The sequence below is a fragment of the Opisthocomus hoazin genome, chromosome 33 (genome assembly GCF_030867145.1).
Source record: "Opisthocomus hoazin isolate bOpiHoa1 chromosome 33, bOpiHoa1.hap1, whole genome shotgun sequence".
Taxonomy (NCBI): domain Eukaryota; kingdom Metazoa; phylum Chordata; class Aves; order Opisthocomiformes; family Opisthocomidae; genus Opisthocomus; species Opisthocomus hoazin.
The window spans coordinates 3834215-3849788 of NC_134446.1; the positions used below are offsets into that span (position 1 = coordinate 3834215).

The 15574-nt window shown below is 47.2% G+C and overlaps 1 protein-coding gene across 1 annotated transcript; it reads right to left on the reverse strand.

Moving 5' to 3' along the window:
* Positions 1–2345: 2345 nt before the first annotated feature.
* Positions 2346–14314, reverse strand: LOC104327277 (uncharacterized). Its single transcript, XM_075445862.1, has 15 exons — positions 14164–14314; positions 12405–12746; positions 10756–11019; positions 10046–10306; positions 8515–8568; positions 8327–8400; positions 8012–8115; positions 7591–7658; positions 5819–5989; positions 5500–5517; positions 5126–5258; positions 4810–4883; positions 4228–4248; positions 3206–3232; positions 2346–2872 (listed from the first exon to the last, which is right to left on the reverse strand). Exons 1-15 carry the CDS (start codon positions 14312–14314, stop codon positions 2346–2348), a joined length of 2289 nt encoding a protein of 762 aa, XP_075301977.1.
* Positions 14315–15574: the final 1260 nt, after the last annotated feature.

A 15574-nucleotide genomic window follows, 5' to 3' on the forward strand; every position in this document is an offset into this window, starting at 1 on the left:
TGAGATGAGGACTGGAAGAGATTACTCACTAATTACCGTCATGGGCAAAACAGACTCGACTTGGGGAATTAATTTAATTTATTACTAATAAAATCATAGTAGGATAATGGGAAATAAAACCAAATCTTAAATCACCTTCCCCCCACCCTTCCCTTTTTCCCAGACTACTGGTTTCTCTACCTCCTCAACCCAAGAAGCACAGAGGGATAGAGAATGGGGGTTGCAGTCAGTTCATCATACTTTTTTTCTGCTGCTCCTTCCTCCTCAGGGGGAGGACTCCTCACACTCTTTCCCTGCTATACACGGGAGACAGTCCTCCAAGGGCCTCTCCACTGCCAGTCTTTCTCCTTCCCATGGGCTACAGTTCTTCATGAACTGCTCCAGCATGTGCCCTTTCCACACGGTGCAGTCCTTTAGGAACAGACTGCTCAAGTGTGGGTCCCCTGTGGAATCACAGGTCCTGCCAGCAAACGTGCTTCAGAGTGGTCTTCTCTTCACAAGGTCACAGATCCTGCCAGAAGCCTGCTCCAGTGTGGCCTTTCCAGGGGGTCAGAGATGTCTTCGGGCATCCACCTGCCCTGGCTGCAGGTGGAGATCTGCCTGGAGCACCTCCTCCCCATTCTTCTTCACTGACTTTGGTGTCTGCAGAGTAGCTTCTGTCACACATTGTCACTCTTTCTCCCAGGTGCTGTTGCACAGCAGTTTTTTCCCCTTCTTAAATATGTTATCACGGAGGCACTACCACCATCACTGACTGGCTCTGCCTTGGTCAGCAGCAGGTCCATCTTGGAGCCTGCTGGAACTGGCTGTGTTGGACACAGGGGAACCTTCTATCATCTTCTCACAAAAGCCGTCCTTGTAGACCCCCCACTCCCCCAACCTTGCCACACAAAAGAAAAGAGTAGAGTGGAATAGAATGGAATAGAATAGAAAAGATGTAGACTAGGCTACACTAGACTAGACTTGAGTAGTTCCATTTCGCAGGAACCTACAACAATCATGTAGTCCAACTGCCTGACCACTTCAGGGTTGACCGAAAGATAAAGCTTACTGTGAAGGGCATTGTCCAAAAGCCTCTTAAACACTGACAGGCTTAGGGCATCAACCACCTCTCTAGGAATCCCTTTCCAGTGTTTGCCACCTCTCAGTAAAGAAATGTTGCCCAATGTCGAGTCTGAATCTCCCTTGAGGCAGATTTGAACCACCCTCATGTGTCCTGCCACCGGATACCATGGACAAGAGATCAGTACCTCCCTCTGCACTTGTCCTCCTCAGGAAGCTGTAGAGAGCAATGAGGTCACGGCTCAGTCACCGTTTCTCCAAACTGGACAAACCCAGTATATTCAGACACTCCCCATAGGAGTAATATGTCATTGGAGAAGTTATTTCAGCTGGACAGGGAACTGAGCTATCTTGTCTAGACTGTGCTTTTGCCAGGAAAGGTTGGACCCGATCATCCTTGATGTCCCTTCCAACCTGGTATTCTGTGATTCATGAATAAAGATCTATTTACATTGCGCTAATGTAGATGTTTAGGGTCTTACTCCATTATCCAAAGGGAGATATCTCTTGCCACTTAAAATGGCATAAGGTACCCAGTCTGGTCTCCATGTAGTTCTATGGAAGGTCTCCCATTTGTGCTGTGTCATCTCCTGCAGCTCCATGTCAATGTTGTGGTTCTACTAGTGTGCCTCCAGTGATACCAAATGCCTAAGTTTAGGACATCTGTTCCAGCTGCTAGTGCGCAAGTAGCCCCCTACATACAGACACCCAAGCTCACATGTCTGAATTTGGAGGTAATCTCACCTAAGTGCATGCATCTATCTGGTGAACAGTTCATGTGCCACTGTCCTGGGTATATCACAAAGTACATGCTCTGGCCCTTTTTCTAAGGAGTTCACTGAAGAAACAGTGGAAGAAGCTCTGTTAAAAAAATGCTTCTCTTTTGAAACCAGTTCCCACATTAAGTCAGCAATAAATCATACTATGTGCATAACTGTTTTTCTCAGGTCAGTTTACAGTCCATTCCCCTAACAAAGTTGTCATCCAAGCTGTTGGAGAAGATGCCATCCTTCCTTGCTACATCTTTGTTCCTAAGATAAACCTATCATTTACCAGGTTGCGTCACGGAGCAGCTCACTTTGCACACAATCTGCGAGGAATGGACAAAATGCATACAGAAAAGGCTGGGAGAAAGGAAAATATTTTAAGCCAAGATATGAAACTGTGCACAATACAGAATGTGATCAAGCAAGTATAACACAAAGATTGCAATTAAGCATTAAATTTGTCTAAGAAAATGATATGATCTTTCACATCAGCAAAATTACGATATTTAAAAAAAATTATTCCTCTTTAACTGAACAGATTCTCATGGATGATTCTTTGTGTGAGTTTTTAAAGAAGGGATACAATTCTTCTGAGAATGCACAGTCTTTGAAAGTGAATAGCACAGACATGTCAGTCACATTGAAGAAAGTCAAGCTTTTCTCTTCACAATCAAGGTAGACTCCAACTTTCTTGGGATTTTTCTGCACTACTAACCGTGTCCATGGATCCGTTCTTGCCCAGTAACCTTTGAAACATAAGCCCAGGGCCCAGAATCCTTCTTTAGGTGACAGAGACATTACTCCTTTCCTCGGGGCAGATTTTCTGGCTACTCCCAGGTCCCAGTCATTGCTTTTTTCAACGTCCACCTCCCAGTAATGCTTCCCAGAGGAGAAACCTTCTGAGCCCAGCACACAGACAGATGAATCAAAACTCCCTTCATTTTGAGTCACTTTCTGGGCCTGTGATCTATGCATAAAACTCTTCTTGTCCACAGCAACAGACAAATTTGGATGGGCTGTGTCGCCATCAACCTTGATGTCATCTACAACAAACAGATATTTGGGGCTTTATTAACACTCCTCTAAAGCAAATATACAAGAAGAGAAGGAAAATATACTGTACTGCATTTCTTTCTGAAAATCTCCCTACAACTAGTCTAGAAAGACCTCTAAGCCATGAATAAAGAAGGACTGCACTCAGACATATGAATTGCACTTTAACTTCCAAATATTTCACTGCCAAGTGAAATGTATCCGTATCACTGGAATAAAAGGCATTCGTGGACTGACAATCCAGTCCATGTTCATCATTGCTTCTGTGGTATTCACAGATTTCAAGCCATTTAGTACAGACATAAGTAAATACATTATTTTACCTGCATTGCCACGAGCCTTTCTGAATTCTGAAAGCACATAAGGGGTGGGGAGGTGGGATGAGGAGCGGGGAGGGAGAAAAGAAAAGGTAAGAAAAACCAAACTCCAAACATTGGCTGAAAAGCTGTCCCAATTCAAAGCTGGGGAATCTCAGACTGAATCTAGGATTAAACTATGCGGGTCAACAGATGCTCAAATTTCCTTGTGCTCTCTCAAGCCCTGTGATTACCTGCAGGGTCTGAAGAAGGATCTGAAGCTGGGATGAGTTTCCTACTTGGGAACTACTTTCTCTCTCAGGTCCCAATTTGCCGCCTTGCCAGCATTTTACATGAATGCCCCACCAGCCACACTCCACATTTCAAACCATGTGAGATTCGTGGTCAGCATCCCAACATTTCCGGAGATGCAGAAAGAGAGTCCCCTTAGTGACATTCATGGAAATAAATTTCAGCCAAATTTCATGAATATCTCACGTAGGGGTGGATACAAAGGAACAGTTTGGGTGCATTTTCCCTAATCCTCTGGGGGGAGGAGTGTGCTTGCTGATCAGTTTCTGGGTCCGTGCAACCGTGACAGCTTTGCGCAATAGCAGCTAGGCAGGGAAGGATAGTGAAGAAGAGGTGGCAGGCAGAGTCTATTATAGAAAAACAAGCTGCTGAGAAGTCAAACCAGACAAGTAAATATTTGCCAGGTCAGAATCAGCTGAGCTTGTGCTTTCAAGTGTAAGAGATGAAAAGATGACCTGACAGGGTAAGATCATGAAGTCCTGAGATGTCAGCTTAAAGAAATAGCTCAAAGGCAGGCATTTGCATGTTAAAAACATCAAGTTTTAGATGAATGTCAGAGCATGTGAACAGACAAGTGTGCGATGTGCACCTGGAACTGTGTGCAGGGAAGGCTTTGAAGCCCCAGGAGTTCAAGTTATGAGCTCTAAATTCAATGTTCTGTAAAACAAGAACCATCCCTTCCTCTCCTCAGACTTTCCCTTTCACTTGGTGGGACTTAAGGGACAATAATGACTTACCAATTTCTTTCCTCTGATCCACTGCAAACAAGATAAACATACAGAAAGAAAATGTTACTATGGATTAGACATCAATACTTGGTAACACTACAGGATGACTCTGGACAGAGATAATTCTATTTATGCCAAAGTTCAGCCATATCCTGAAATGCCATATTTTAAACCACTATTTCTGGAGTCACTGTAGGTTTCCATGCAGTCAGCTCCACATGAGATTCACAGTCATTCCTAAGTGGGCTCTTGTTCTTCCTATGCGTACAAGGAGGGCCTTTTCCAACTAGAAAGGCTAATAGGTACAAGTGATATGAGGTAATCTTTTGCACATCAGAGGGCAACAGACACAGAAGTATAGCCAGGTCATTAAAGCTGGAGGTAACTAAAGGACAATGGAAGGATACAGCATCTACAAATCAGCCCATTTAAGCTACTGTGGGTTATTCCCATGGATTAGGTTTGGCTTCATAAATGGAAACAGCTTCCTGGAGATTCAGGTGACGTATTTCCAAGAAACTCGGAGAGCAAATATATACAACTTTCACTGGCAATAAACACAAAATCATGTAGGAAACCAGAAAGACTCACCATTCTTTGCATGCAGTTTCTCTGCCAAGTCACCGTGGGCAGCAAGAGAAGAAGACACTAAGTCATGACAAGAACTGCAACTTACAAAGAGGTCCACTGTAGGACGTTTTGCCGAAGGAAGTGACAAAAAACCTGGTATGGTAGGTGGCTCAGACTCCTTGGAGCTGCATCTCACAAGCTTCTGACTCTAGCAGGGATTTCTTCAGTAGCCAGTCACCACCCACTTTCCCACCAGGCTCCAGGTGTAGTTGGTGGCCCAGGCTCTCCAGTCACATCAGCCCTGTTATGTCCTTCTCTCAACAGATCCTACTCTCACTCTCCTGCCAAGGCCTCCACCAGCCAGAACGCCACAAGCAAGACACTATGAAGACCCCCAAACCTCACAACTAGCTGGCTCACACGACCTCCAGGGAGACAACAACACTCACCAATCTCCTTCTTCAGGTTCTCTGCAAGAAGAGGGGAGGAAGGGAGGACAAATTGCTTAGATCCTCATTGTGAGTCCAAGGAAGATGGGGAAAAGCCTAGGTCTTATTCGTCAAGCAGGAGGAAGGCGTCTGCCAACACCCGTCCCCAGCCAGGGCTCACTCAAACACAGAGCCATGGTGGCAGTGCACTGCATGCAGTCACCCTTCTTGGCACCCGTTGCTACCCCACCTTGGTCTCCCCCAGGGCGTTAGTGATACTCACCAATTTCCTTCTGGTTTTCTGTAAGAAAAGAAGGGGAAGAATGAACACCTTGCTTAGCACCCCGACTCCAAGGAATCAGGGAAAATCAACCTCCGGGGACCATGGGAGTGACAGGAGCAGAGACTCATGTCTCATAGCACCACTGCCATTGGGATCTGCAAGGAAGTCTTGCCCCATGAGTCCTCAACCAGGAACCAGGGAGGACAGGGGCACAGCACATCCCTCTTTCAGAGAGCATGCATGCTGGCCTCCAGGCACTCTTTGGAGCCAGGCTTAGCCTGTGCTTCCTGCCTGGCTGCCCATGCTGCATAACTCCCACCGTGGCCATTCTTGGAACAACATGTGAAGACCTCAGCAAGGCAGATTTGACCTCTGCGAACACCCACCCCAAGCCACGGCTCCCCTGGGAACTGAGCCACGGTGGCAATGCGCTGCTTGCACTCACCCTTCTCTGCATCACGTGCTGCCCTGTATTGCGACTGGAGCTCCTCTACAAATGAAGGTTAGGGAGAAAGGAGAGCAATCAGGGCTGCCCAGGCAGGAGCCACTGCCAACAGCAGAGACGAGGGCTCTCTCAGCTCTGGGCACAGAGCATCCAGCAGCTACGCTGCCTGAGACCTTCCCATCTGCTCCCTGCACCTCAAGTCAATGCACCTGCCTGGCACAGATGCCCTGCATGGCTGCTGCCTCCACCAGCATCACAGCCACATGTCCTCGCTTGGCATGTCAGGTACTGAGGGACGCGACACCACCCCTCAATCAGCACCCAGCAAGCAAGAAGCTGGAGTTCCTCCACCACAAGCTCCCTGTCCCTTCTTTCTGGCTCATACAGGGAATTTAGTCTGGCAGTTCCCTACTTCCCAGGAAACAGTGATCCCTTTCACTGGGGATGGATTCTCTCTCTTAGGCCATCACTTCTTCCTTCACTGAACAGCAAAGAACACGGAGCCTTCACCACAAAGCCCAGTCAGCAATAGTGTCCCCCCATCTCGAGAACATCCCACCAGCCCTAATGAGTGCACATTGGGCCAGGAAAACAGCCAAGGACCGTGGGAATAAGGCCACTCTGGCACACTGAACTCTTCACTAGTCAGCTTGCACCATGGGCAGGCAAGGACACTAAACCTCAGATGTCCACACTTAGCGTTCTGCCTCCAAAAGTGTGCTGAAAGGCAAAGGCACCATAAATAGTACCTCCACACCAGCTATCGGGAAACCCCGCAGAAAGGAAGAGTCAGAAACCAGCCCACTACTGGCCATGGGGCACTGTTTTGGTAAAGCTCAAGCCAGGGAGCACCTCTGCCATTTTGAGCCTTGGGGTGCTGGCAGGCCCTCTCAGTGTGGCACTCAGGAAGCTATTGGCACTGCTGGAGCGTCCCTCCTCACCCACCCCAAGGGCTCTGTCTCATTGGGGAAGGCATTAGGGCAAGTAGAAAGACTCACCATTCTTTGCACGAAGTTCCTCTGCCAGGTCACCATGGCCGTACAAGAAGAAGACGTCAAGTCAGAGCAAGACCCACAAGGTCCTTGCAAGCCAGTCCACTCAGGGATCGTCCATCACAGGGAGGGATGAAAAACTCCTCTGGCACAGTGGATGGCTCATGCTCCTTGGAGCTACCCATCATGTGTCTCTGACTGGGATTTTTTTCCACCAACCACAAACACCCACATCCCTACCAGGACCCAGGGCTAGTCAGAGACCTAGGCTCTCCACCCCATCAGCCACACTGCAGCTTTCCATCAATTATCTACTTCCCTCATACTCCTATCTGCACCAAAGCCTCCACCAGCCTGGACACCACCAGCCACCTGCCACAGCAACCCCAAATCTCACTAGTTGCAAGGGCCGTGGCTGCACCTACAGGTCCTTTCCCTGGGGACATTTGGTGGAAGAAAGCAGAGGGAAAGCAGGGAGAGGTTACCTTCAACCCAGCTGTCTCTCAGCATTCTTGACACCAGTCAAGCTCAGACTGCAAACCCTCCTGGCTATCTCGTGGTGTCAGAGGTGACTTTCCCTCCACTGACCCACCCTGGCACTGCATCCTAGGATCCACTCACACACACAGCCCCCAGGGAGTCAGTGATACTCACCGATTTCTTTCTTCTTGTTCTCTGCAAGAATAGAGGATGAAGGGAGGACACATTGTTTAGTGTCTTGACTCCAAGGAAGACAGCGGTTATGCCCAGGCATTCTTCAGCAAAGTAGATTCATTCTCCTCCAAACCCACCCCCAGCCAGAGCTCCCCCAGGCACATAGCTATGGTGGCAGCACACTTCATGCAGTCACCCTTCTCAGCGTCCCTTGCTGCTCTGTGTTGTGACTGGAGCTCCTCTACAAATGAAGGGTAGGGAGAAAGCAGCAGGAGCAATCAGGGCTGCCCAGGCAGGACCTGCTACCAGCAGTGGAGACGGGGACTTACTATGTTCTGGGAACAGCAGCATCCAGCATCCACAGTTGTTAAGACCCACTATCTTCCCACCTGCTCCCTACACCTCATGTCAATGCACCTGCCTGGCACAGACGCCTTGCATGGCTGCTGCCTCCACTAGCATCCTTTGGCATGTCAGGTGCTGAGGATTCTCTCTCTTGGGCCACCACTTCTGCCCTTGATTCAGCTGCAAGTATACAGAGCCTTCACAACAAAGCCCAGTCAGCAACAGTGTTCCTCCATCGCGAGAACATCCAGCCTGCCCTAATGAGTGCATGTTGGGCCAGGAGCACAGCCAAAGGCTCAGAAATAGGACTATCCTGGCACTGTCAAGTCTCCACTAATGAGTTAGCACCATGGGCACGCAAGGACACTAAACCCCAAACATCCACACTTACCAATCTTCCTCTGAAAGGGTGCTGAAAAGCAAAGGCACCATAAATAGTAAGTCCATAGTTGCTATTGGGAGACACTTCACAAAAAAAAAAAAAAAGTCAAAAGCCACCCCACAACTGGCTGTGTGGTTGATTCTTCACTGTCAATATGAACTGGATAATGAGATCTTTGGGACAAGGAAATAGCTTACCTGGTAAAATAATGACAACAAGGAGGCAGATAATCCAGGACAAGTTCCTGTTTTCTGAAAAATGGAGAAAAAGAGATTAAAAAAATGACATGAATTTTCTTGTCTAGCCCGCACATACACAGAGTGGCCATGGCATCACACAATCTGCAATATTTGGACACGGTTACCAGAGAACCACTTTCAGTAAAATCATTCATCTGGAAACATGAAAGCTGAAATGAGACACTGATAGCTGCATTTTAAATTCACTGCCTTGTGTCCAGGTATTTTCCACGTACATGCACTGAAAACCAGATTTGAGTTAAACTGGGAAGTATGATTTTTTTTTCTTTGAGAAGTGGTTAATTATTTTTAGTCTTGCAATTGGACTCTGAAGCGAGCAATTTTGTTCTAAGTGATGCCATAAAAATACTTTAGCTTAAGACATGCTGACCTTCAAAGCTTTGAATAAGAAGAAATTTCAGAGGAAAGTTTAGCCTGAGCCTTTCTGCTAAACACCACCTTTCAGGCAGAATAACCCTCTAACAGCCTAATGCCAAAGTCTTTCCTTAATAGTACAAATCTCAGCAGCTGACAGTCCAAAGATCGGCCAGAAAAACTTCTCTGCCAGCATCAAAAAATAGAGGTTCATGCTGAGAAACAGGCTAATGTGCACTTAGCTCTGGAGTCCACTGTCTTCTTGGCCTCCCTGGAGTCAGAAGATGTTCTTCCCATTTCAGACACAGTTCTGATAGTGGGATGCCATGACTGCAGACTCATTGACTTCCTCAAAGTATTGAGCAGTAGACTCCTCTTAGGCAACATCTCATTCCCTAACTATTGTACCCATTAGTCTTTACAGCATGAAATTGTATTCATAGGAATAGGAACCAAGCTCACTGGAAGGAGGAGGACAGCTGCACCTGGAGATGAGGACATTTTTTTCTCAAAATCTTAAACCTGTCCATGAAGGATAAAGGATACCCCTGGACTACTGAGATAACACAAGCATCCCGGTCCCTCTAACACCTCTGTGAAACCCCCCCAGTATCTGGTGTCATAGATAACTGTAGTGAGACTGACTCCAGGGCCATCTAGATTGATAAAGAAGCAGGTGGATGATGACACCGGGGATTTATCACTGCTTTTCAAACACTAGTGTGTGTGTGTATGTGTGTGTTAAGTAGCAATTAGTCAAATCATGTTGTAACTGAACACTTGAAAGGTGTACAAACCATCTGTAAAACCACATTCAGGTTTCCCAATTTGACTGGGACACCTCATGCACATGAATAAGAAAATTAGTCTTGCAATTCTATATTGTGCATTCTAGCTTCTCTCCTTGGTCAGCATGGGCCAGTCACGAATTTTTGTGACACTCCCAAAGGGATTCAACTATTGAGTGCTGTGGGAAACTGTGTGAAATAATTCACAGCATTAGGCCCAGCCTTCTCATTAGTAGTGGACGATGCAGTATCTGAGTGAAAGGACAGTCGCTTTGCTTGCTTGGAGAAAGCCAGAACACATGATGTAAGTCTTAGTTGCTGCATACCTGACTGTTGAGCAATTTGTGGACTGTGTTCCCTATCAGTGGTCACAAAAAAAGGTGGCGGCTCTCCACAGGGTAGCTCAATGGAGCTTTCTATTGCAAATACATTGTCCATCTCCTGTAGAATGCTCGTCTGGGCCAGTGAAGATAGATCTTCTCCTTCGTGATTAACCCACATCACTTTGGGCTTTTCGTAGGTGCCTCTTATTTTGCCTTTGTATGTACAAGTGCTTGAGTGTGGTGCAAGAATTTCATTCATGGAACCTGTAACAGAGACAAGTGAACACCACCGCATCTGGCACAACAGAGAAATACCAAGTACACCATGAAAGAGATCTCACTTCAGGTGAGAAGGTTAAAAACAGAAGTGATGCTAAAGAGATAACAGTACTCAGGTTCAAACTGTTAAAAATAAGGGAAAGGTATGAGCCCCTTAAGCTATGACTGAACTTGGCCCAAAGAGGCAGAACAGCGAGATCGCTCTCAGCACTTTCCTGGGTCATGGTTTCATGTTGTTTCCCCGAAGATGACACAAGGCCAACCCAAACATCCTTTGCCCAACAGCAAAGATTTCTCCTGAAGGGTATGATTCTGCAGGATGCCTGGGGCTTCAGGGAAGGTGCCGAGACCTGTCCAATTTCAGCTCTTCTAGAAATAACAGAGGGGTCTGATTCCCTCAGGAAAGAAGATGCAGGTGTAAAAATGTGACCTACCTGATCGGCTTATCTCGGATTTGATGAGTTTGACTACACACACCACATCTACGTTCTCACAAGGCACTGTGATGATGCTTTGCACTGTGAAATGGTCTCTCTCACTCCAGGTTACATTGGTCTTGGCCTCCACATATACTGTGTCCCCTCCATAGTTCATCCAAATGACTTCAGGCTTTGGGTACCATTTTTTTGACTTACACGTGTAGCGACACATATTCTCCTCTTGCAGATTCCTGTCTAAAGTTGGCTTATATCCAATAGCTGTAACAGAGTAAATCAATGAGTCTGAAATCGAGTTAGAGTTACTGCAAAACAACAACAACAAAATAAACCGGCAAAACTCATAAAGCCTCATTATGTTGCTCTAAAAATTTGTAGCTCCTAAAAAAAACCATCCCTGGTCAGATCAAAGGAGCCATTTTACCCGGACTCCAACCATGGTGAGCTCTAGGGCATCTTACCACAGAGAAGCAGTGAACTTCAGTGAGCTTGGATGATCAAAGGTCAGGAAGAGCATCTAACATTTTGCAAAATAGATGAGCACTCTCCACAGGACTGAGGGGGATGTGACACAGGTCCATAAAAAAGGAAGGGGGTGGAGAGGAAGAAGAGCAAGAAATTGTTCCCTGTCTTGTCCAACACCAAAACAGGAGGCATCAAGTCAGCCTAGCATATGGTAGATTCAAAAAAAAAACAAATGAAAAGGGCCTTCAAACATGCCATTGATCTGCCGAATAAACTGATGCCAGATTTCTGGATACTAGGTGTTTCTATGCCCTCAGACTAAGCTCCAGAGTGTGACTTGTCCAACAGGTCAGATCTGGTAAGGTGCTTCAGTGAAGTGCTTTAAGGCTGGCATTTTGGCCAGGTCTTCTGAGATGGGAGATTTCTAACGAGGAGGGAAAAGAGGCCTTTACCTTACCATTTATGTGTACTGCACATCAGTGAATACCCTCCCTAATAGCTCTGAGTAATTGTTTTTTCATTTTGCAAACTAAACCAGCCCTAACCAGAGAGGCTGAGCATTCATAATACCAGAAGAGAAAACAATTATTGATTGTTTATATAGGGTTATTCAGCATCTTAATATATTCAGCATCTATATAGGGATTTATACAGGGATATTCAGCATCTTCATGCAGTTCCCCATAGCACTATTTTCCCACGTGCCCTATCCCCCTCAGAGCCCAGCTTTTGAATATTCAGGACTGAAGCAAGTCTTTCCACCTACTTCCCACATCTTTGCTTATTCCCCAGTTTCTCTAAGCAACCGTTAAGCGTGATGGAGTCCTGCATTCCTGGAGATGGCTAAACACCTGCCCACTGATGGGAAGTAGTGAATGAATTCCTCATTTTCCTTTGATTGTGTGCACAGCTTTTGCTTTACCTGTTAAACTCTCATTATCTTAACTCATGAGTTACATATTTCTGCCCTTCTGATGCTCTCCTCCATCCCACCGGTGCAGGGAGTGACGCTGCTGTGCTGAACAAGCAGCTGTGTGATGCTGAGCTGCCTACTGGGGTTAAACCATGACAAGGTCTCAGCTATGCAGCAAGTAATAGGTAGAGCCACAGAACCACAATGGGATCTAAACACAGCGTGGTCATAGCAGGTTGCATTTCACTGAGAATATCTCCCTGCTTACCTGTAATGTTAAGATGAGTCATAGCCTCCTGTGTGACAGCACTGCCATTCACTGCACAAACATATGTGCCCTCGTCGGCTACTTGCACTTGCCGGATAACCAGAAGAAGCGCTCTTTTCTGCCAGTATCCCGCAATCCTACACTGCTCTTCAACCTGGCACTGCTCCACCATCCCACCAAGGCTGGAGGAAGAGCACAGTGGGGCATCCCTCCCCTTTTCCATTTTGTACCAAAGCACACTTGTGTCAGAGGGGACGCTGTCTGTCAGCTGGCAGGACAGAGTCACTTGTTCTTCAACAAGGACAACAGATGGTTCGATGGTGATGGTAATAGGCACTTCACCTGCAAGGAAGAGGTGGAAGCAAATTATAGAATCATAAAATCATAGAATGCTTTGAGTTGAAAGGGACCTTTAGCGGTCATCTAGCCCAACCCCCGTGCAGTGAGCAGGGACATCTTCAACTAGACTAGGTTGCTCAGAGCCCCATGCAACCTGGCCTTGAATGGTTCCAGGGATGGGGCCTCCACTACCTCTCTGGGCAATCTGTTCCAGTGTTTCACCACCCTCATCATAAGCAATTTCTTCCTTATATCTAGTCTAAATCTACCCTCCCTTAGTTTAAAGCCATTGCTCCTTGTCCTGTCGCAACAAGCTCTGCTGAAAAGATTTTCCCCATCTTTCCTACAGGCCCCCTTCAGATACTGAAAGGCTGCCATAAGGTCTCCCCGCAGCCTTCTCTTCTCCAGACTGAACAACCCCAACTTTCACAACCTTTCCTCAGAGGAGAGGTGCTCCAGCCCTTGGACCATCTTTGTGGCCTCCTCTGGACCCGCTTGAACAGCTCCATGTCCTTCTTGTGCTGGGGGCTCCAGAGCTGGACGCAGTACTCCAAGTGGGGTCTCACCAGAGTGGAGCAAAGTGGCAGAATCACCTCCCTCGACTTGCTGGCCACGCTTCACTTGGTGCAGCCCAGGATACGTTTGGCCTTCTGGGCTGGGAGCGCACATTGGTGGCTTATGTCTAGCTTTTCATCTGTCAGTACGCCCAAGCCCTTCTCAGCAGGGCTGCTCTCAATCCCTTCATCCTCCAGCCTGTACTGATAGTGGAAGTTTCCCTGACCCACATGCAGGAGGTTGCACTTGGCCTTGTTGAACCTCATGAAGTTCACACGGGCCCACTTCTCAAGCTTGTCCAGGTCCCTTTGGATGGCATCCCGTCCTTCTGTTGTGTCAACTGCACCACTCAGCTTGGTGTCGTTTGCAAACTTGCTGAGGGTGCACTCGATCTCGCTGTGTAAGTCATTGATGAAAATGTTAAACAGCACTGGTCCCAGTACGGACCCCTGAGGGACACCACTTGTCACCAGCGTCCATTTGGACATTGAGCTGTTGAAGACTACTCTCTGCCTGTGACCTTCCAACCAATTCCTTAGCCACTGAACAGGCCACACATCAAATTCATATTTCTCCAAATTAGAGAGAAGAATGTTGTGAGAGACTGTGTCGCAGGCTTTACAGAAGTCCAGATAGATCACATCCATAGCTCTTCCCTTTTCCACTGATCTAGTCACATCATCATAGAAAGTCACTAAGTTGGCCAGGCAGGACTTGCCCTTGGTGAAGCCATGCTGGCTGTCTCAAATCACGTCCCTGTCCTCCATGTGCCTTAGCATAGCTTCTAGGAGGATGTGTTCCATGATCTTCCCAGGCATAGAGGTGAGGCTGAAAAGTTGGTAGTTCCCAAGGTCCTCCTCCCCACTCTTTTTAGAAATGAGCACAATTTTTCCCTTCCTCCAGTCACTAGGGGCTTTGTCTGACTGCCATGACCTTTCAAATATCATGGAGAGCGGCTTGGCAATGAGATCAGCCAATTCCCTCTGGACTCTGGGATGCGTCTCCTCAGGTCCCATAGACTTATGTACATTCAGGTTCCTCAGGTAGTCCCAAAGCTGATCTTCCCTTACAGTGGGAGGGGCTTTGGCCCTTTGGTCCCTATCTTGCAGTCCATCAGCTGGGGGGGGCAAGGAGAGAGGTTGCCAGTGAAGACTGAGGCATTGTTGAGTACCTCAGCCTTCTCCTCGTCTATTGATACGAGCTTGCCATTCTGGTTTATCAGAGGGAGTACGCTTTCTTCAACCTTCCTTTTCTGGTTGACATATCTGTAGAAGCCCTTCTTGTTATTCTTTGCGTCCCTTCCCAAGTTCAGCTCCAGTTGCGCCTTGGCCCTCCTGCCTTCACCCCTACACAACCGGGCAGCATCCCTATACTCTTCCGAAGATACCTGTCCCTGCTTCCACTGCCTATCTAGTTCCCTCTTGCCCTATAGTTTGACCAGCAGGTATCAACCCAGCCTTGCTGGTCTCTTCCCTTCCTTTCCTGACTTCTTATACCTGGGGACCGAGAGCTCTGTGCTCTCTGGAAAGTGTCCTTAAAGATCTGCCAGCTCTGTTCTGCCCTCCTGTCCCAGAGGACCATTTCCCAGGGAGTCCTACTGACTAACTCCTTGAAGAGCTGGAATTTCGCTTTCCTAAAATTTAGGGTCCTGACTATACTCCTCACCTTTCCCGTATCCCTCAGGACTGTGAACTCCACCAATGCATGACCATTGCAGCCCAGGTTGCCTCCAGCCTTGACGCCACCAATGAGCTCACTTGCATTGGTGAGCATCAGGTCCAGTATTGCACCCCTCGGGTAGGGGTGTCAATTAACTGGCTTAAAAAGTTATTCTCAATGCATTCTAGGAATCTCCTGGATTGCCTACAGCTCCCCATGCTACTTTTCCAGCAGATGTTGGGGTGGTTGAAGTCCCTCATCAAATGCACTGGTTTTCCCCACGAGTGTCATCTTTCCATAGAGGGAAGAAAGCTACATGTGTTAGCTGAATCCAAAACAGAAAGCTGAGCTCTAGGCTAGAGTCTCATAGTCCTTTACAAGAGTGAGGACAGGGTCTAGAGTCATTGCTAGCAACGTTTCCAGACATGCTTTATGGTTATCAAATTTCCTGGTTCTACAAAAGTCAGTTGTGTTACTTACAGGTATTGTGGGCAGCGATTTACTCAGAAAGACAATAGGCATGCTGGTGCATGGACTGCAAACCAAAGCTCACTGAGCTAAGAGCAAGTTACCACACAGGATATGCAAGGATGTGAAAGGATCAGTGAAATGATCTG